General features: G+C 42.2%; 1 protein-coding gene and 1 pseudogene across 1 annotated transcript; one reads left to right on the top strand and one right to left on the bottom strand.

Moving 5' to 3' along the window:
- The first annotated feature begins 1,207 nt into the window (after positions 1 to 1,207).
- Positions 1,208 to 10,118, top strand: LOC106612937 (multidrug and toxin extrusion protein 1-like; annotated as a pseudogene).
- A 343-nt stretch (positions 10,119 to 10,461) lies between these two features.
- LOC106612938 (multidrug and toxin extrusion protein 1) lies at positions 10,462 to 20,723 on the bottom strand. The gene is made up of 17 exons (XM_014214613.2): positions 20,428 to 20,723; positions 19,722 to 19,823; positions 19,373 to 19,441; positions 19,100 to 19,248; positions 15,700 to 15,742; positions 15,468 to 15,512; positions 14,820 to 14,917; positions 14,557 to 14,654; positions 14,341 to 14,454; positions 14,141 to 14,208; positions 13,791 to 13,899; positions 13,556 to 13,631; positions 13,386 to 13,455; positions 13,015 to 13,147; positions 12,649 to 12,743; positions 12,342 to 12,425; positions 10,462 to 12,256 (listed from the first exon to the last, which is right to left on the bottom strand). The coding sequence occupies exons 1-17, from the start codon at positions 20,593 to 20,595 to the stop codon at positions 11,966 to 11,968; spliced, it is 1,812 nt and encodes a 603-aa protein (XP_014070088.2). The 5' UTR covers positions 20,596 to 20,723; the 3' UTR covers positions 10,462 to 11,965.
- Between the last annotated feature and the right edge of the window lie 32 nt (positions 20,724 to 20,755).

Raw genomic sequence — 20,755 nt, 5'->3', positions numbered from 1 at the left:
AGGGGCTAGAAGCGTTTTATATGGTGAGCTACCGAGTGGCTAGGACAGGCAAGCCCCAGACTATTGTGGAGGACTTAATTATTTCTGCTGCCGTGGATATGGCTGGGACAATGCTGGGGGAAAAGGCCCAAAAAACTATACAGACAATGACTTCATCAAACAACACTGTTTCACGACGCAATCAGTGACATGGCATGAGATGTTTTGAAACAATTACTGCTTCGCATACAAGCCAGTGAATTCTATACGTTACAGCTGGATGAGTCAACAGACGTGTCGGGCCTGGCACAGCTCCTGGAATATGTCCGTTATGTTTATGTGGGGTCAATTAAGGAAGACATCCTCTTCTGCAAACCACTGGAAACCAGGACAACAGGAGAGGATATTTTAAAGTACTGGACAGCTTTGTGACATCAAATGGACTTTGGTGGTCAAGATGTATTGGTATCTGTACTGATGGCGCAAAAGCCATGACAGGGAGACACAGAGGAGTGGTAACATGTGTGCAAGCATTTGCTCCCGACGCAACTTGGGTACACTGCATCATCCACCGAGAGGCTCTTGCTTCCAAGGGAATGCCTGACAGCTAGAAATACGTTTTGTCCACTACAGTGAAAATGGTTAACTTTGCTAAAGCAAGGCCCCTGAAATCTCGTGTATTTTCTGCATTATGCAATGATATGGGCAGCGACCATGTAACGCTTTTATCAAGAGGCAAAGAATTGACACTTTTTTTAAATTGAGAGACGAGCTTAAAGTTTTCTTTACTGACCATAATTTTCACTTGTCTGAACAAATAAGGTTTTATATGATAGATGGCTAAATATAGCTAAATAATTGATTGTTATTATTATATTATTATTTTGCCCTGGTCCTATAAGAGCTCTTTGTCACTTCCCACGAGCCGGGTTGTGACAAAAACTCACACTCATTCTTATGTTTAATAAATGTATCATATAGTGTGTGTGGCAGGTGATGGCAAAAAACAACATTTGAGAGTGCGCTGACCCTGGCGCTAGAGGGGGTACGCAGCTGGAGGTTGAATGTTTGACTATAAAAAGTTTGGGAACCACTGATCTAGAACACGGCTTTAGAGAAAAAATACTTTATTTTCAAACCATGTTGATGTTTGCAGAGGAAGGAAAGAGCTCCATCATCTGGTGCAGTTGCAGAAGTGACAAAAGACTGTGAACTTTGTCCAGCAGTTGATTGGAAATCATGTTTAACAATGCTAGTTGAGATTGCCAGTGTACAGCTAAGTCAGAGCTAGGGAGTGACAAAGGATGTCATCAGATAGGAAGTCTCACTCTGGCAGCTGGCAGCTAGAATACTACCTTGTTCTCACTTCACCATGCAGACTTTTCTGAGCGACAGTCTTTAGAAATGGATTCGAATGGAATTGTGGAAAGCAGGACGAATGGGAATGAATTGACAATATGTGGGAGCTGTTTGAGATGTATTCGCAGGTTGATTCCTGTTGAATTCAAAAAAGAAATTATTGAATTATAAACAATGGCTGGGCCTGTGGTAAGAAACATCTTTATTACATTTTGTCCACAATTAGGTCAAAGTTATATAAAACCTTGCATTTTTATATTACATTATTATTGCTATTTGGCAGTGATGCTTGCATATTATTGAATTCACTTAAAGGCCACTGGCACACTGGATAATTATAGGTTACTGGTATCTGGCATACTATATAGGTCTGTTTAACCTGAATCATCGATTCATCTATCACCTGGTCTGTTTAACCTGAATCATCGATTCATCTATCACCTGGTCTGTTTAACCTGAATCATCGATTCATCTATCACCTGGTCTGTTTAACCTGAATGCTCGATTCATCTATCACCTGGTCTGTTTAACCTGAATCATCGATTCATCTATCACCTGGTCTGTTTAACCTGAATCATCGATTCATCTATCACCTGGTCTGTTTAACCTGAATCATCGATTCATCTGTCACCTGGTCTGTTTAACCTGAATCATCGATTAATCTATCACCTGGTCTGTTTAACCTGAATCATCGATTCATCTGTCACCTGGTCTGTTTAACCTGAATCATCGATTCATCTATCACCTGGTCTGTTTAACCTGAATCATCGATTCATCTATCACCTGGTCTGTTTAACCTGAATCATCGATTCATCTATCACCTGGTCTGTTTAACCTGAATGCTCGATTCATCTACCACCTGGTCTGTTTAACCTGAATCATCGATTCATCTATCACCTGGTCTGTTTAACCTGAATCATCGATTCATCTATCACCTGGTCTGTTTAACCTGAATCATCGATTCATCTGTCACCTGGTCTGTTTAACCTGAATCATCGATTCATCTATCACCTGGTCTGTTTAACCTGAATCATCGATTCATCTATCACTTGGTCTGTTTAACCTGAATCATCGATTCATCTATCGCCTGGTCTGTTTAACCTGAATCATCGATTCATCTATCACCTGGTCTGTGAATCATCGAATCATCTATCACCTGGACTGTTTAGCCTGAATCATTGATTCATCTATCACCTGGTCTGTTTAACCTGAATCATTGCTTCATCTGTCACCTGGTCTGTTTAACCTGAATCATCGATTCATCTATCACCTGGTCTGTGAATCATCAAATCATCTATCACCTGGTCTGTTTAACCTGAATCATCGATTCATCTATCACCTGGTCTGTTTAACCTGAATCATCGATTCATCTATCACCTGGTCTGTGAATCATCGAATCATCTATCACCTGGTCTGTTTAACCTGAATCATCGATTCATCTGTCACCTGGTCTGTTTAACCTGAATCATCGATTCATCTATCACCTGGTCTGTTTAACCTGAATCACTTGGAATGACTCAAACCGTAGATTGTTTAACACTTCAGAGTGTTAGGCCTATTCCCTCCACATATGCCTGATAGTATGTACAACTACATCAACTGATTTATCAAATGTTGTGGATGTATTCTATTCTTACCAGGTTATGGCTCAGCTCATGGTCTTTTTAGTGAGTTTCGTCAGTACAATTTTCTGCAGCCATTTGGGGAAGACAGAACTGGCAGGGGTGACTCTCGCCATAGCTGTAAGTATTGATTGATTTATGAGTTTATATAACTTTTTTATTACAACAATTCTGGATAATATTATCCGAGTACTTGTCTGTTTGTGCCATCGTGACTTTTGCCACTCCTTGTCATGCCAAACATGATGGCACAAACAGACATGTACTCTGATAATATTATCCAGAATTGTTGTAATAAAAAAGTGATATAAACTCATAAATCAATCAATACTTACAGCTATGGCAAGAGTCACCCCTGCCAGTTCTGTCTGGCTGTGGTAATATTGAAATTACAGTATACTATGATATTGTCACGTCCTGACCTACAAGCTTGTAGGTCAGGGCGTGACTGGGGGTTTTGTCTAGTTTATTTATTTCTATGTTTGGTTCTAGTTTATTTTTTCTACGTTGGGTTTTTTGTCTAGTTTACATTTTCTATGTTGTGTTCTAGGTTCTTTTTTCTAGGTAGGGGTTTTCGTATGATTCCCAATTAGAGGCAGATGGTCATCGTTGTCTCTAATTGGGGATCATATTTAAGTTGTTTTTTTCCCCCCCACTAGTGTTTGTGGGAGATTATTTTGAGTTAGTGTATGTTGTGCCGCTTCGTCACGGTTTGTTATTGCTTTGTTTATTGTATGTCTTGCATAGTTTCATAAATATGTGGAATGATACACATGCCGCGCCTTGGTCTCGTTCATACGACAACCGTGACAGACATTTTCAACAAATTGTCAATCTCTATTCTGGTCTTCCAGGTGATTAATGTTACAGGTGTCTCCATTGGGTATGGTTTATCATCAGTGTGTGACACACACATCTCAGGTAGGAATGAAACCTGGTCTGTTTCCTCCTAACACAGAGCACTGTCCCCAAAATGTTATCAAGAGTGCCTTCACCATACCTCTGGTCCAGGGGGTCACACGCGGCTTACTGGCGCTCAGCTTCAGCAAGGAGCATTTAACGCCCTGGACCAGAGCTACATGATCCTGCCGTGCCACTCAAAGATGAACTTGATTATTGTTCCTTGAAGACTTTTGGGAGCCATAACCTCCTGAAAGTTGGGGTCATTGTACAGAGAGCCACCCTCATTCAACTTCTGGCCTGTTTCCCATGCTGTTCTCATCAACACAGAACCAATCCTCCTGGCTGTCAAACAGAGCCCAGAGGTTGCCAGGTAGCTCAGACCCCTCCAGTCACTGCAAACAGTTACCCCAGATCTAATAGATGTCTATAATTGCACCCTATTCCCAATATAGTGTACTACTTTTGACCAGGGCCCGTAGGGAATAGTCTGCATCCCAAATGGAATCCTATATCTCTGATTTTGGTTGTTTTCTGTCATTCACAAAGTGACATGTAGAGATTGGTTTGTAGAATGTGATTATTGTTTTTGGCTCATTCTGACAGAGCTCTCGTATTTCACTTTAGGCTGTCTCAGGTGTATGTGGTTTTATGCCAGCACTCCCAGTGAATACATCTATCTACCCAGACACACGTGCACACAGTCAGTTAAGAAAATCATTAATTTCCCATGTCAATAACTTACTAAAATATGTTTATCATTTATTTAACAGGCCACATTTATTTTTCAGCTGGAGGCCAGATATCTACAGAATCAGGTTAGAGCTAAGCTAGACCTCAGTCAGTCGCCCTGCAAAGAGAATTATAACCTGACCATTTGATCTGAATAAGACTATTGTCCTTCAGGGAATCATGGCAGCAGGTCAACACAGGTGTGGTGGCCAACGTACTGAATGCCCTCATCAACATCTTCCTCTATGTTCTGGACCTGGGTATAGCGTGAGTGTCATCCCCAGAGAGGGAATCCTCTGTCACCACCATTACCATTGAGGGCTATGGGATGGGATGGTAACTGTTAGCACTGAGGGCTATAGGATGTAATGTATGTTGTGGATTGTTTTTGGTTGACAGTGGGTCTGCGTGGGCCAACACCAGCTCTCTCTGGCTGCTATACTTTATGCCTAAATCCTGTGGAAGGAACTACACAAGGCCACCTGGGCAGGTGAGACATGATTACACTAAAGTAGAGCTTATACCGCCAAATCCACAAACTCTTTGAACTATCTGAACTCCCAGTCTGACTTGAATGGATCACATACAAAGGGATGCATAATACACATTTATTAGTATGCATGTATTGAGGGGAACAGCAGCGCCATGTCAAACCAAGTGCTCTGTTTTTGGCTTCCTAATGTATTAACACAGCAAGGTTTTGGTTTAGACCCAAAAGCCTTCTGTGAGAACATTAGCATGAACCTTTCAGGGACGATCCCAGTGTCTGAGCCTAGTGTTCCCCTGTAGGCTGGTCTTGGGAGTGCCTGGAAGACTGGGGCACCTACATCCACCTGGCTATTCCTAGCATGATCATGCTGTGTGTGAAGTGGTGGACCTATGAGCTTGGAGGCTTTCTAGCAGGTAGGACAACAGATAGATATTTGGGTTGTTTTGATGTTTGTGAATGCAATTGATCTATTTTTTTGTGTGAAATGTTGCTCTATTTTACTTTTCTTGTGGATACTTCTACACATTACAAACTGTTTAGATGCTACAGTGTTTCTGCTTTGGTTTGATATCCTATCTCACTACCTCTCAATGGCAGGTCTGATAAGTGAGGTGGAGCTTGGAGCACAATCAGTCTTCGAACTGGCAAGCATTTGCTACATGGTAAATATCTATTTACTTGAACTTTTCGGCAAATGTTCATCCATCATACTATGTATTCACACCAGTCACATAGAAAGTGAATCATCTGGTTGCAGTCCCAGAGATTGATCATAGTGTGTTGTCAGTTCCCTCTAGGGTTCAGTGTGGCAGGCAGTGTGAGAGTGGGCAGTGCTCTGGGGGCTGGAGATACAGAGCAGGCCAAGCTGTCTGCCAAGCTGGCCATGTTCTGTGCTGGTACATGTGCCTGCCAAACACCTCAAATTATATTTAAAAGCTTGACAACAGCAAATAAAGCATTCATACTATAATTAAATGATTAAAAGTTTTACTGGAGATGTGTGTTCTGTCTGTGCATGACCTGTTATCTCTGTCCAGGGTCAGTTTCTGTGTGCTTGTCGGTTCTTGTTGGGACACTGAAGGACAAAATGTCCTACGTCTTTACATATGATGAGTGAGTGAGTAATGTAGTCTATGGTAATTTACCACTGCAGATTTGTTCCTGTGGCTTCGGGATCTGTTGATCCTCACCATGGCTAAGCAGTTTGTTGTGTTTAACTACATTACTGGTGTGTTTTATTGTATCGTTATCACCAGATCTGTGTATGAGAGAACATTAATAACGTTTCTCTATGACATAACTAAGTCACTCACTGTAATACAGACGTACACTGTCATGAACTTTGCTTACATATTCCTTTACACTTTAACTAGGGTGAGGTGTCTGTCATTGATTCTACATAACTGAATGTATTTCTTCCCCCTGAATTTCTACCAACAGGCAGATCAGAGAGGGTGGCTCAAGTTATGGCTTTCTATGCCCCTTTTCTTCTGTTATATGCAATATTGGTAAGGAGTCAATGCTTCTACTGTATCACAACTTATAGCTCCTTTAGTCATCACAATATGGATCCACTTTCTATAATATCAAAGGTAGTATTGTAACTGCCAAAATAAAGGAAACACCAACATAAAGTGTCTTAATAGGGTGTTGGGCCACAACGAGCCAGAACAGTTTCAATGCACCTTGGCATAATTTCTACAAGTGGAGGGAGTCACAGATCTCTTCTAGCCATGGTAGCCAAAATAATGGGCTGTGTGGAAGCACCTGCTTTCAATATTTTTTTTAACCTTTACCTTAAACTCCCAATATACTTTGCATCCCTCATTTACTCAAATGTTTCCTTTATTTTGGACGTTATCTGTATATACAGTGCCTTCAGAAAATATTCATACCCCTTGACTTATTCCACATTTTGTTACAGCCTGAATTAAAAATTAAAAAATTGACTAAATGTTTTTTTTTCTTTCCCTCACCTATCTACATATGTTTTTAGAAATATTTCCAAATGTATGGAAAATGAAATGCTTTATTTACATAAGTATTCACACCCCTGAGTTTTAATATTTTGTAGAAGCACCTTTTGGCAGCGACTATAGCTGTAAGTCTTTCTGGGTAAGTCTCTAAGAGCTTTCCACACCTGGATTGTGCAACATGCGCCCATTATTTTCTAAATTCTTCAAGCCCTGTCATTGGTGTCGTAGGGATTGGACCAAAACGCAGCGGGAACGTGTAAACTCATCTTATTAAAGAAGGAAACACGTATACAAAAACAACAAACAACAAACGACACTAAACAGTCCCGTCAGGTGCACGAACACAAAACAGGAAACAACTACCCACACATCCCATAGAAAAAAAAACACCCCTCTTAAATAGGACCTTCAATTAGAAGCAACGAGGAGCAGCTGCTTCCAATTGAAGGTCAACCCAATAAACACCACATAGAAATAGACATACTAGAACTAACATAGAAATAGACTAACAAAGAACGTAGCCCAACAAACCCCGAAACACTCTAAACAAACACCCCCTGCCACGCCCTGACCAAACTACAATAACAAACAACCTATTACTGGTCAGGACGTGACAGGTTGTTGATCATTGTTGGACAAACATTTTCAGGTCTTAGATTTTCTAATAAATTTAAGCCGACACTGTCACGCCTGCTCCCTGCATTACGTACTTCTGCCATCATTACGCACACCTGCTCCCCTCGTCACTCGCATCAGCGATTCATTACACTCACCTGAACTCACTCACCTGTTTATTTCCTCCCTTATATCTGTCTGTTCCCGAGGTTGTCCCCCCATCAGCATTAATTGTCGTATGTCTTTGTCTTACCTGGTTCTGATGCTGTTCCATGTCTGTGCTAAATTAAATGTCAACTCTCTGTACCTGCTTCTCATATCCAGCATTGGTCCTTACCACAGGAACATTCACTGTCTTCTTGGTAAGCAACTCCAGTGTAGATGTGGCCTTGTGTTTTAGGTTATTGTCCTGCTGAAATGGTGAATTCATCTCCCAGTGTCTGGTGGAAAGCAGACTAAACCAGGTTTTTCTCTGGGAATTTGCCTGCGCTAAACTCCGTTTCTTTTTTTAATCCTGAAAACTCCCAGTCCTTATCAATTCCAAGCATACCCATAGCATGATGCAGCCACCACTATCCTTGAAAATATGGACAGTGTTACTCAGTAATGTTTAGGGCAAATCCAATACAGCACATAACAGTTTGTATTCAGGACAAAAAGTGAATTGCTTTGCCACACTCTTTTGTAGTATTACTTTAGTGCCTTGTTGTAAACAGGATGCATGAGTATTTGTATTCTGTACAGGCTTCCAGTTTTTCACTCTGTCAATTAGGTTAGTATTGTGGAGTAACCACAATGTTGATCATACCTCAGTTTTCTCCTATCATAGCCATTAAACTCTTACTTTTAGTCACCATTGGCCTCATGGTGAAATCCCTGAGCATATCTTTTCCAATCTTAGGAATGACGCCTGTATTCTTGTAGCGACTGGGTGTATTGATACACCATCCAAAGTGTAATAACTTCACCATTCTTTTTTTTATTTTTACACATCTATCAATCAGTGCCCTTTGCGAGTCATTGGAAAACCTCCCTTGTCTTTGTGGTTGAATCTGTTTGCAATTTACTGCTCGACTGAGGGACCTTACAGATAATTATGTGTAGCGTACAGAGATGAGGTAGTCATTCAAAAATCATGTTAACCATTATTGCACACATGAAACTTATGCGAGTTGTTAAGCACATTTTTACTCCTGAACTTATTTAGACTTGCCATAACAAAGAGGTTGAATACTTCTCGACTCAAGACATTTCAGCTTTTCATTTTTTATTTATTAATAAAAAAATAAAAATAAAACATAATTCCACTTTGACATTACGGCGTCTTGTGTGCAGGCCAGTGACAAAACAACTCAATTTAATACATTTTAAATTCAGCCTGTAACACAAACATTTGGAAAAGTAAAAGGCTGTGAATACTTTCTGAAGGCACTGCACACATGTTTGTAGTGCAACAGTAACCGTGTCTGGTTCTCCTGTTTCCCCAGGCTGCCTCAGGTAGTATTATAAGGGGGGCAGGGAAGCAGAAGGTTGGGGCCATATGCAACATCCTGGGTTACTATGGGGTTGGCTTTTCTATTGGAGTGTCCCTGATGTTTGCTGCCAATGCTAAGAATCATGGGTAAGAACACCTATAAATGTGTTCTGAATTTTGTCTTATGAATTTATGGGGTAATACACTCATTTCTTTTTCAGTGTTTTGATTGCTCCAATATTGCACCTGGGCGCCTGACTGTTTTGTAATTTAACATCACATTGTTGGTTTGTGTAGCATGGTGACAAGTTGGCTAAAGCGAAGACAAACTGGCGCCAATCCCCCTACTGCCTCTTTCAGATGTCTTCTCTTTGACTTATGTTTCCTCTCCTCCCCCAGGCCTGTGGACCAGTCTGTTTACCTTTGTTCCTACAGTCCTCCTTCCTCATTGTCTATCTATCCAGAATGAACTGGAAGAAAGCCACTGTATAGGTGAACACAGGCATAACCCTCAAGTCTTTATTTAATTTAATGTAAATGCCTTGAAGAGGATCTTAATGATGTGTTGGGTTGTTTGCAGGCCCAGATCAGAGCTGGGGTACAGGTGAACTCTACAGACATGGGTAAGAAAGTCTCCATTAATCATTGACCCTTCACTTTACTGTTCATCATAGCTCTCTCCATGGCTTTACAAAGGTATCCTTTAATTCTTGGTTATGTAAAAAATAATGCTCAGTCTAATAGGTGTGTTTCTGTGTGACAGACTTGGCCCCAGAGGCCCATTCAAATGATTCAGCTCCATGTGAGGGCCACAAAGACAGAAGTGCCCTGGCTGAAGATGGGGCTGATGGTGAGGCTGGGGACAGGGTGGCCCTCATCAAGGTGGAGGCACTGCTGGCCCACAGGGCCCTGATAATGCGGAGGGGCCTGGCTCTGTGTCATGCTCTTCATCCCGGCCCTGGGAATCATCAACCTACTGCTCACCAACCTCACTTGATGAACACAGAGTGAGTTCCAGAGAAAATAGGTTTCAAAATGAATGGGTTCCAGAGATAGCTCCACTCAGCGAGAGTGGTCAGAGGACCACCTAAGCAGAGAAGATAAGAGTGGAGAGGAAACTACAGTATGGTGCCAAAATTCCAGTACTGTTGGTCTGTGAGGAGCCAAGGGATTACTTATTCTGGGGCTTTTCATTAATCATCTGAATGAAACTATCACACTGTCTGAGCTGATTACACAAACCAATCAAACCTAATGTTTTCTCATGGTAATATGATATATTGTAAACCAAAAAGTAAAGACAGACTCACACTGTACCATCCCAAATTTTTGTATTGCATTCTATTAATTCATTCCAAAACCAGTGGCGTCATGTCCATAGGGGGCACGTGCCCCCTCAGATTTGTCTGATTTTTACTTCTGAACTTCATTTTTAAGCCCACATTTTACCATAATTTATAAGTTCTGTCAGTGGTATTTTATGGAGGAGCACACTGACTGGACCAGGCAAAGAGTACACCCCCCTTTATTCTTCCTAGTAAGTGGTTCCCTCCAAGGTGCAAAGAGATGCCTAGGCAGGAAGCTAGAAACTCTACTGCATGCAGTGGAGGAGAGGGAGAGTAGAGTGACACACAGCGTTTTATTTTAGCTGCCGGTGATGTGCAGAAGGGTATATTTGTAAATTAATTTGATCAACGTCACCCCGCTCCTCCGCTCTCTCCACTGGCTTCCAGTTGAAGCTCGCATCCGCTACAAGACCATGGTGCTTGCCTACGGAGCTGTGAGGGGAACGGCACCTCCGTACCTTCAGGCTCTGATCAGGCCCTACACCCAAACAAGGGCACTGCGTTTATCCTCCTCTGGCCTGCTCGCCTCCCTACCTCTGAGGAAGCACAGTTCCCGCTCAGCCCAGTCAAAACTGTTCGCTGCTCTGGCACCCCAATGGTGGAACAAGCTCCCTCACGACGCCAGGACAGCGGAGTCAATCACCACCTTCCGGAGACACCTGAAACCCCACCTCTTTAAGGAATACCTGGGATAGGATAAAGTAATCCTTCTAACCCCCCCCCTTAAAATATTTAGATGCACTATTGTAAAGTGGTTGTTCCACTGGATATCATAAGGTGAATGCACCAATTTGTAAGTCGCTCTGGATAAGAGCGTCTGCTAAATGTAAAAAATGTTAATCAAGCTGTGTAGCCTATTGATTCCTTCTTGATGAATATATCAAATTAAAATGCTTTGTTTCTCTGTAATACTAGCCACCTAGCAAGTTTTTGAAATGGGCTTTAGCTAACCAGCTAGATAGGTTCCCAACTTCATACCTACACTTTTAGAAAAAAGGATTACAAAAGGGTTCTGAGGTTGTCCCCATAGGATAACACTTTTTTTTGTGGGGCAGAACTCCTTTTGGTTCCATGTAGAACCCTCTTGGGTTCTCCTATGGGGACAGCCGAAGAGTGTAGCTAACACCATGTCAGGCTATCAATCAAGTTAGAGTAGCTTGTCTTATCTTAGCTGGGCTTGCTTGCTGCCAAGGTTGCTACACTTTAGAAAAACAAGCAATTACTAAATGTACTGAAGGCATAACATTTCTTAAAGAATCAATTTGCATCATTAATTAAAATGACAATTGAACAAGTAAAGAGGTATGCATAGATAACCTATTCAGAAAAATATACAATGATTATAGCTCTAGATTGCAGGAAAAAGCTGATTCACATTTAATAATTGGTGTAATAACAGATTCAGTGACACAGCACACTATGACTTAATTGTCTTGCTACAGGGTCTGTTCTGGGTCGCCCAGGTATTACTCCTAGATGAGAACTGTTGACGGGGTGAGTTCAGGGGGGTAGGTCGTGTTGCTCCAGTCTACACTCAGATTGCTCCATGTGCTGATTGGTAGAGGCAGTAGAAGATGGACACTGGTCCCCACAGCTAGGATTACAATGGCAGTCAGTACAGTGAGACCTCTCCTCAGGACCAGCTGGGTGGTGGAGAGCAGGGCTCTGGGGCTCCCATCCTCCTTCTGCACCTCTGGGGTCCAATTGCTTCCCCTGAGGTCCCCCTGGCCCTCAGCACTCACTGACATGTATCCATTCACAATCTGGGTTAGAACAATGTTATTTGTGAGAGTATAGTATAAATAACATAAAAAATAGGACTGAGCTAAATGTTCTACTCATACTCACCCTCCCATTGTTCTCTGTGTGGTCAGGTGCAACTATACTCCTCATTGACACCATATGTCCAGCCTTTCCAGCTCGTTTCACAGCCTGTCCCAAACAGTTCAACTCCATGATGCTGACAGCAAATATTTTCCTTCACCCACCCCAGGCCACTACTATGCTTCACAGAAACCATAACTATAGAGGCTGCCCCAGGCCACTATTATGCTTCACAGAAACCATAAAGATAGCGGTATGGGCTGTCAGCCTCTCAATCACCTGAGTCCCTGTATGTTCCAGATAGGGAAGCGAAAAGCCACTGGTGACATACCTTCTCTGTCATTTTCTTCCAGTCGAGCCTGAATATGACAGTGATGAAGAAGCTGGACTGTATAATTACACAGATTAACAGGCCTAACCAGAACCCTGTGGAGAGGAGAGGAGACCATCTTTGACCAAGGACAGAGAACATTGTCATCTTCAATACAGAATAGCCCTGCTATTCATGATTCTTAATTGCTAGTGAGAGCAAATCATTTTTCTGAATGTTTTTGTACCACATTTCTGAATTTGATCATAACCATACTTCTGTTGCAAGTATATGGCAAGGCAGTAAGAATGAGCAAAGACCTCTGGTCATGAAAAAGACGTCTAAAATTGTGTTTGGTTTTCATAAAATTCAGAGCTGAGTATATACCTACAACCCTGAGGCCAGCTGCAAACATCAAAGAGATGCCCAGTGGAAGGCCCACGCAGTAGTAGGTGATGAGATTAGCCATCGCTGCTATCTTCTGTTGGCCTGTGCCCAGGATGATTCCCATACACACACACTGGGACGGACAGACAAATCTCAGATTAGTGGGTGTTAACAGAGAGAGACAAACACTGTTGGCTGGCTGTCACCAGGTTTCATGTCTTATCACTCATTCAACCAATGTTCCTGGGTCCTGGACAATTACACAGACTATCTCTCTTATTCCACTGTATATTGAGTTCTTATTGTAGCAGTATTATTGTATAAAATGTTATTCATTTTTCAATGGTTACAAACCACTTGAGTGCACTTACCACTAGCCCATCAAAGAACTGAAGAACACAGTACACACTGAGAAGTTGAGAGACCAGATCTATGATCTGCCTGAAAAGGAAAGAGAGCATGGTTATTAAGATGGTCAGGTTCCAATTTGGGACTGTCTTGACTTGAATCATTATGTTGAATATATGTACACTCTACTTACTCATCAGAAGTAAACATGAAGCCGATTACTGTTTTAGTAGAGATCAGCATGATTCCCTGAATTACTGCCATTGAACCTAAAGCATGGGACAGAGGAAAAAGACCAAGCACGACTGCAAAATAACTACTAGTTTGTCAAAATAATTATTGTCATTTTAGTTAACCATAGATCACCATAGATCATCATAGATGGTTTAAATAAAGGCCATATGAGCTGGGGGAAGTGTGTGACTGACCTGAGAGGGCGAGGGACACCTTGCTGGTGAGGATGGCCCCGGCTGTATCCCCGGCCCCCAGGGCGTTCCCCACACGAACACATGCTGCAGCTTGGATCCCCAGGGGGAACTTTACCCACACAACACAACACATTAACTAGATGCCTCATAAACAGCTTGCTGTCTTAGTCTAACCATGCCTCAAACAAAGTTAATGTGTGTTTTCGCCTCAAATTTTACTTTGACCTGTAGCCTACAATTTTGGGTTATTCTTCAACTTATTTGGACTGGATAGCCAGGGCATTGGGTTTTGTTTGGTTTCCATGATAGGACTGTTAGGGTGGGTGTGTAAGGAGTTCTGTACACAGTACCATGTAGTTGATGAAAGCCAGCATTATGACCACGTGTTGAGCAGCCAGGTCCACTTCACTCAGCATGCCTGAGAAAGAGAGAAGGAAAGAGAGAGGGGGAAGAATGCAGAGGTGGATGTTACATAAATATGGTTGTTTTGGCCTTTTGAATGTGACTGTTCATTGGTTCATTGGTGTTAACCTTAAGAGCTGAAATGTACCTGCAAGGAACCCCCCAAGCTCATAGATCCACCATTCGAAACACAGCATCAGTGTACTGGGGATGGCTAGTTTCATATAAGAGCCCCACTCCTGCAGCGCTTCTGTAGTCCAGCCTGTAGGGAGAGAAACTGGCCTGTTCATCCCAACACAAACCAGTCGATTTCAGTGGGTCACATTCATCAGGCACAATCACAGAGATGTGAACGTTCTATTACCTCCCCATGTTTTCACATATAGCTTCTTCCAGAAAATGTAAGCAAACAAGAAAGAACATATGTAGAGTTGGGAAAGCGTATTAGCTGCTGCCGACCCTCTAGAAAACAAACACACACAAACAAACAAACAAAAACACACTCCATGAAATGATAATGAGCATTGCATACTTACACTGGCTGGTACATACTTGATACTCTGACTATGTTACTGACTGTTAAGAATATGGCACTGTTATCAATGTTTCTTGTGTGAGCACACCTACATAACTCCCAGGTCCATCCAGTAGAGCAGGATATAGTTTGTCACCACGTTGGCGATGTTGGCTGCTGCTGCTGTGTACATCTGAGGCAGTATTATCCCCTGAGCACAGAAACACACTCGTTGATATGATTGATAAACATCAGATTCACACCTATGATTGTCTTACTCCTTAACCCAGATGATATACAACAGACTGGGATGAGGATGCCGTCATAGAAATAAGAATGAATAGAAAGGGCATCTCCATATAAGTCATTGACGGCATAATGGGTGGACTGGCAGCCATTTTGAGTGTACCCATGCCAGGAAGGAAAATCAGGAAGTGTACCCTTCAATCTGTGCTGTGATTTGTTGAGTCAACTAAACTAACTTTACAAAAAAAAAATGAGCCACATCAGTTAGCATCATTTGAATGAACATGCTACATTACCATGGTAATCCAGCATCACTTGATAGAACATTCCAAAATAACATGAAAATTATTGCATTACAATACCGGGCAGCCATTGCGATTGTACCTATGAGTTTACCAGTCAATTGCCAGGGTAAGAGCTTCCAAGGCCATTCTATTCATTCTTATTTCTATGGATGCGATGAGGTGTGAGAAACAAAACAAGTCATTTGTAGCCCAGCAGCACGGTCAGTGTACCTGGTTTTGGAGATAAGACGCCTGAAGTTGATGCAGGAAAATAGCCTAAAATAAAGAGATAGAGAGTAAATTATAAAGACAGGGAGGAGAGGATGTTTAATGCAATTTAATGAGAAAACACTAAATGTACTCTTCATCTAATAAGAATAGGTTAACGGAGCCAACGAGTTGAAAACAGACTAAATTGAAGCCACTCTAAACAAGTGGGTGTTTGATAAAACAGATGACTCACTGGCACTGCAGGTAGGTAGGCGATGGCATACAGCTGTGCTATCCTAAAATACAGAGCATATATTCACTGTTAAATCACACTAAATTACTACACGTGTTTCCATGTATTGACCCAATACACACCACATACTGCTACGGTCTATCCATTTACCATTATGTTGTCCATAAATATCCCCTATTCAGGCATCAGTGTCAAAATGTTTATTGCATCTACAAACGAACAGCAATCTCTATATCTCATTGAGTAAGTCAATTGGCTGTGAAAACATTGCTGGCGTTTCCACTGAATGGAGTGTTTGTGGAATTGCAGGTTGCCACATTTGATGCTGAGAGCAGCCAGAAATGGTGTTATTGCAGCTAAGAGAATGAAGAGTTATGTTCTCCCCAACTAGCATACAAACAAGCACATATCTTTACCCAGCATCAGAGGCACGGCACTGTGCATCGGCTGTATCTGTGCTTTGCTCTGGTCTGAGTCATACAGTGTGAGTAGGGCCTCATATTTTTCCTGACCATGTGACCTGATCAGGAACAACAAGTGTTAAACATCAAAATATATTTTATATTTGAGATTCTTCAAAGTCGCCACCCTTTGCCTTGATGACTGGGGCTCCTGAGTGGCGCAGCGGTCTAAAGCACTGCATCTCAGTGCTAGAGGTGTCACTACAGATCCTGGTTCAATTTCAGGCTGTATCACAACTGGCTGTAATTGGGAGTCCCATAGGGTGGCGCACAATTGGCCCAGTGTCGTTAGGGTTTGGCCGGGGTAAGCCGTCATTGTAAATAACAATTTGTTCTTAACTGACTTGCCTAGTTAAATAAAGGTTAAAAAAAGACAGCTTTGCATTCTCTCAACCAGCTTCATGAGGAATGCTTTTCCAACAGTCTTGAAGGAGTTCCCACATATGCTGAGCACTGCTTTTCCTTCACTCTGCGGTTCAATTCATCCCAAACCATCTCAATTGGGTTGAGGTCGGGTGATTGTGGAGGCCAGGTCATCTGATGCAGTACTCCATCACTCTCCTTCTTGGTCAAATAGCCCTTACATAGCCTAGAGGTGTGTTTTGGGACATTTTACTATTGAAAAACAAATGTTAGTCCCAATAAGCACAAACAAGATGGGATGGTATATCGCTGCAGAATGCTGTGGTGGCCATGCTGGTTAAGTGTGCCTTGAATTCTAAATAAATCACTGACAGTGTCACGAGCAATGCACCCCCACACCATCACACCTCCTCCATGCTTCACGGTGGGAACAACGCATACAGAGATCATCCATTCACCTACTCTGCGTCTCCCAAAGATACAGCGATTGGAACCAAAAATCTCAAATTTGGACTCAGATTTCCATTGGTCTAATCTCTATTGCTCGTGTTTTTTGGCCCAAGCAAGTCTCTTCTTCTTATTGGTGTCCCTTAGAAATGGTTTCTTTGCAGTAAATCGACCATGAAGGCCTGATTCATGCAGTCTGCTCTGAACAGTTGATGATGAGATGTGTCTGTTACTTGAATTCTGTGAAACATTTATTTGGGCTGCAATTTCTGAGGCTGGTAACTCTAATGAACTTATTCTCTGCAGCAGAGGTAACTCTGGGTCTTCCTTTCCTGTGGCGGTCCTCATGAGAGACAGTTCCATCATAGCATTTGATGGGTTTTGCGACTGCAATTGAAGAAACTTTCAAAGTTCTTGAAATTTTCCACATTGATTGACCTTCATGACTGACCATTACTGACCTTCAAATGTATAAACTTTTGACTGGTACTGTACATTACTGCTTTACCCACTTCATATGTATATAGTGTATTCTAGTCAATGCTCATCCTATATAAATACTGCTGTGCACACCTTTTCTATTCATATACTATCAATACTATCTATACACACCATCATATACATAGATATTTATATTCTGGACATTGCTTGTTCTGATATTTCTTAATTCCTTTCTTTTAATTTTGTGGAATTTGTGTGTATTGCTTTATATTGTTAGGTATTACTGCACTGTTGGAGCTAGATCCATAAGCATTTCGCTGCACCTGCAATAACATCTGCAAAATATGTGTACGCGACCAATATGTACGCAATCAATTCTCGGGCCGACTCTTTTCTCTGTATACATCAATGATGTCGCTCTTGCTGCTGGTGATTCTCTGATTCATCTCTACGCAGACGACACCATTCTGTATACCTGTGGCCCTTCTTTGGACACTGTGTTAACAAACTTCCAGACGAGCTTCAATGCCATACAACTCTCCTTCCGTTGCCTTCAACTGCTCTTATGCAAGTAAAACTAAATGCATGCTCTTCAACCGATCGCTGCCCGCACCTGCCCGCCCGTCCAGCATCACTACTCTGGACGGATCTGACTTAGAATATTTGGACAACTACAAATACCTAGGTGTCTGGTTAGACTGTACCAGACTCACATTAAGCATCTCCAATCCAAAATTAAATCTAGAATCGGCTTCCTATTTCGCAACAAAGCATCCTTCACTCATGCTGCCAAACATACCCTCGTAAAACTGACTATCCTACCGATCCTTGACTTCGGCGATGTAATTTACAAAATAGCCTCCAACACTTTACTCAGCAAATTGGATGTAGTCTATCATAGTGCCATCCGTTTTGTCACCAAGCCCCATATACTACCCACCACTGCGACCTGTATGCTCTCGTTGGCTGGCCCTCGCTACATATTCGTCGCCAGACCCACTGGCTCCAGGTCATCTATAAGTCTTTGCTAGGTAAAGCCCCGCCTTATCTCAGCTCACTGGTCACCATAGTAACACCCACCCGTAGCACGCGCTCCAGCAGGTATATTTCACTGGTCATCCCCAAAGCAAACTCCTCGTTTGGCCTCCTTTCCTTCCAGTTCTCTGCTGCCAGTGACTGGAACGAATTGCAAAAATCACTGAAGCTGCAGTATTATATATCGCTCACTAACTTTAAGTATCAGCTGTCAGAGCAGCTTACAGATCATTACACCTGTACATAGCCCATCTGTAAATAGCCCACCCAACTACCTCATTCCCATATTGTTATTTTTTTCTCTTTTGCACCCCAGTATCTCTACTTGCACATTCATCTTCTGTACATCTATCACGCCAGTGTTTAATTGCTAAATTGTAATTATTTCGCCACTATGGCCTATTTATTGCCCTACCTCCCTAATCTTACTACATTTGCACACTGTATATAGATTTTTTTACTGTGTCAATGACTGTACGTTTGTTTATCCCATGTGTAACTCTGTGTTGTTGTTTGTGTCGCACTGCTTTGATTTATCTTGGCCAGGTCGCAGTTGGAAATGAAAACTTGTTCTCAACTGGCCTACCTTGTTAAATAAAGGTGAAATGAAAAATAGCATTGACTTGATTTGATTTTGACACTGTAGGTGTTACCTGGCCACTTCAGGCTCCTGGCCCAGAGCCAGCAGGATAGACTGGGTGTTGAGGAGCATGGCCCAGCAGGGCAGACAGAAGAGCAGTAGGATCAACACACTCCTCTGGAGAATCACCCCCACACGCTGCAGGTTCTTACCACCAAATGTCTGCTCACACAACAGCGTGAATGACATAAGACATTATCGTTAGGGTCACAGACTCTGACAGTTGCATATATTTCAACAGGAACGTATACTTCAACTACTGCAAGTTTCATAAACATGTACATACCTGAGATACCAAAGTGTCACATGCTAAGGCAAGTCCACCTCCTGTTGCTGCAGTCGTAACATTAATAGTCTGAAGAAGATGACCATCAAACACATTTACAGCTCACGATTACGTAAAGATTTACATTCTTACAGTATGTTGATGGTTTTTTATGATTATTGATTATTACTATCCCCTTTCTTGTGGTTTTTCAAAGGAATACCAGAATCTGTAGGGACCTGAGGTGATGTTGTAATATTTCTTTCCATTCTCCCTCCTTTCCTCTCCAACCACATACAGAGGAGACATTTTCTTATCTAAGCTGATAGATGTCAGCAGAGTACACAACATAGCCAGAGGATTGACTCACCGCGCAGGCCAGGCCATAGCCAGCTAACACCTCATTCCCCAGGCGACCACAGAACATAGTGATGACAAATGGAAGCAGGTAGTTTAGGATTCGAGATAGCAGCTAGGGGAAGAAAACACTCATAAACAATAACAAACACCCCACTGGACAAAAAAACCTAAATCTATGTGATGATGTTGAATCAATGTGGAAAACTCGTTGGATTTACTAAAGTCATCAACGTAAAGACATTTCACCTCACTTTGAACCTAAATCCAATGACATGGTGAAATGTTTTGTTGATTTCATGTTGAATTCACAATAGTTGACAACTCAACCAAAATCAAAACTAGACGCTGAACTGACGTCTGTGCCCAGTGGGACAGACATTACTTCTAAGTCAATCAAGAGAAATATACTTGAAACACTAGTTCTGATGGGCTTTAGTGGCCCTCTGAGTGTACTTTGAATAAATCATAGTGCCATTAGTATGCACTGCACAGTACATCCTGTAGCCTAGTATTTCACTCTCACAGAGTAATCTACCTATAACCCTGACAACAGAGCTATCCACTCCAAACAGGGCCACACAATAGTTGTGTCCCAAATAGCACCCTATATTCCCTTTATAATGCACTACCTGGTCAAAAGTAGTGTTCTATATAGGGAGTATATGGTGCCATTTCGGAAACACACAACAGGCTAGGTGGGCAGTGCCAGTCCTTACCAAGGGTCCAGTCATCCGGAGAATGTGGTAGAACTCCTCTCTGTGTGCCAGGGGGATTCTGTGTCTTACCCAGCGGCAGAAGAACAGTTTGGCACTAGACTCCTCCATTATAGGTGGATTAGAATTAGAAGTGGGCCCAGATGCCAGTGTAGGCCCAGAGTCTTCCATCCCAGCCTCTGTGTCTGTCCCCTCTCAGTCCTCAATAGTGTTACTGCTGGGAGTGTGCTGTAACTCCACTGTCACTGTCAGACAGACAGCTCCTCTGCAGCTGTGTAAGCACTGCTCTGGTCAGCAGGTCACCAATGCAAAGTTTCAACATCCCAAAAGG

This window comes from Salmo salar, chromosome ssa09 (assembly GCF_905237065.1).
Source record: "Salmo salar chromosome ssa09, Ssal_v3.1, whole genome shotgun sequence".
In the NCBI taxonomy this organism is placed as follows: Eukaryota; Metazoa; Chordata; class Actinopteri; order Salmoniformes; family Salmonidae; genus Salmo; species Salmo salar.
The sequence above is the reverse complement of the archived record's forward strand: the minus strand, read 5'-3'. Positions and strand labels throughout refer to the sequence as shown.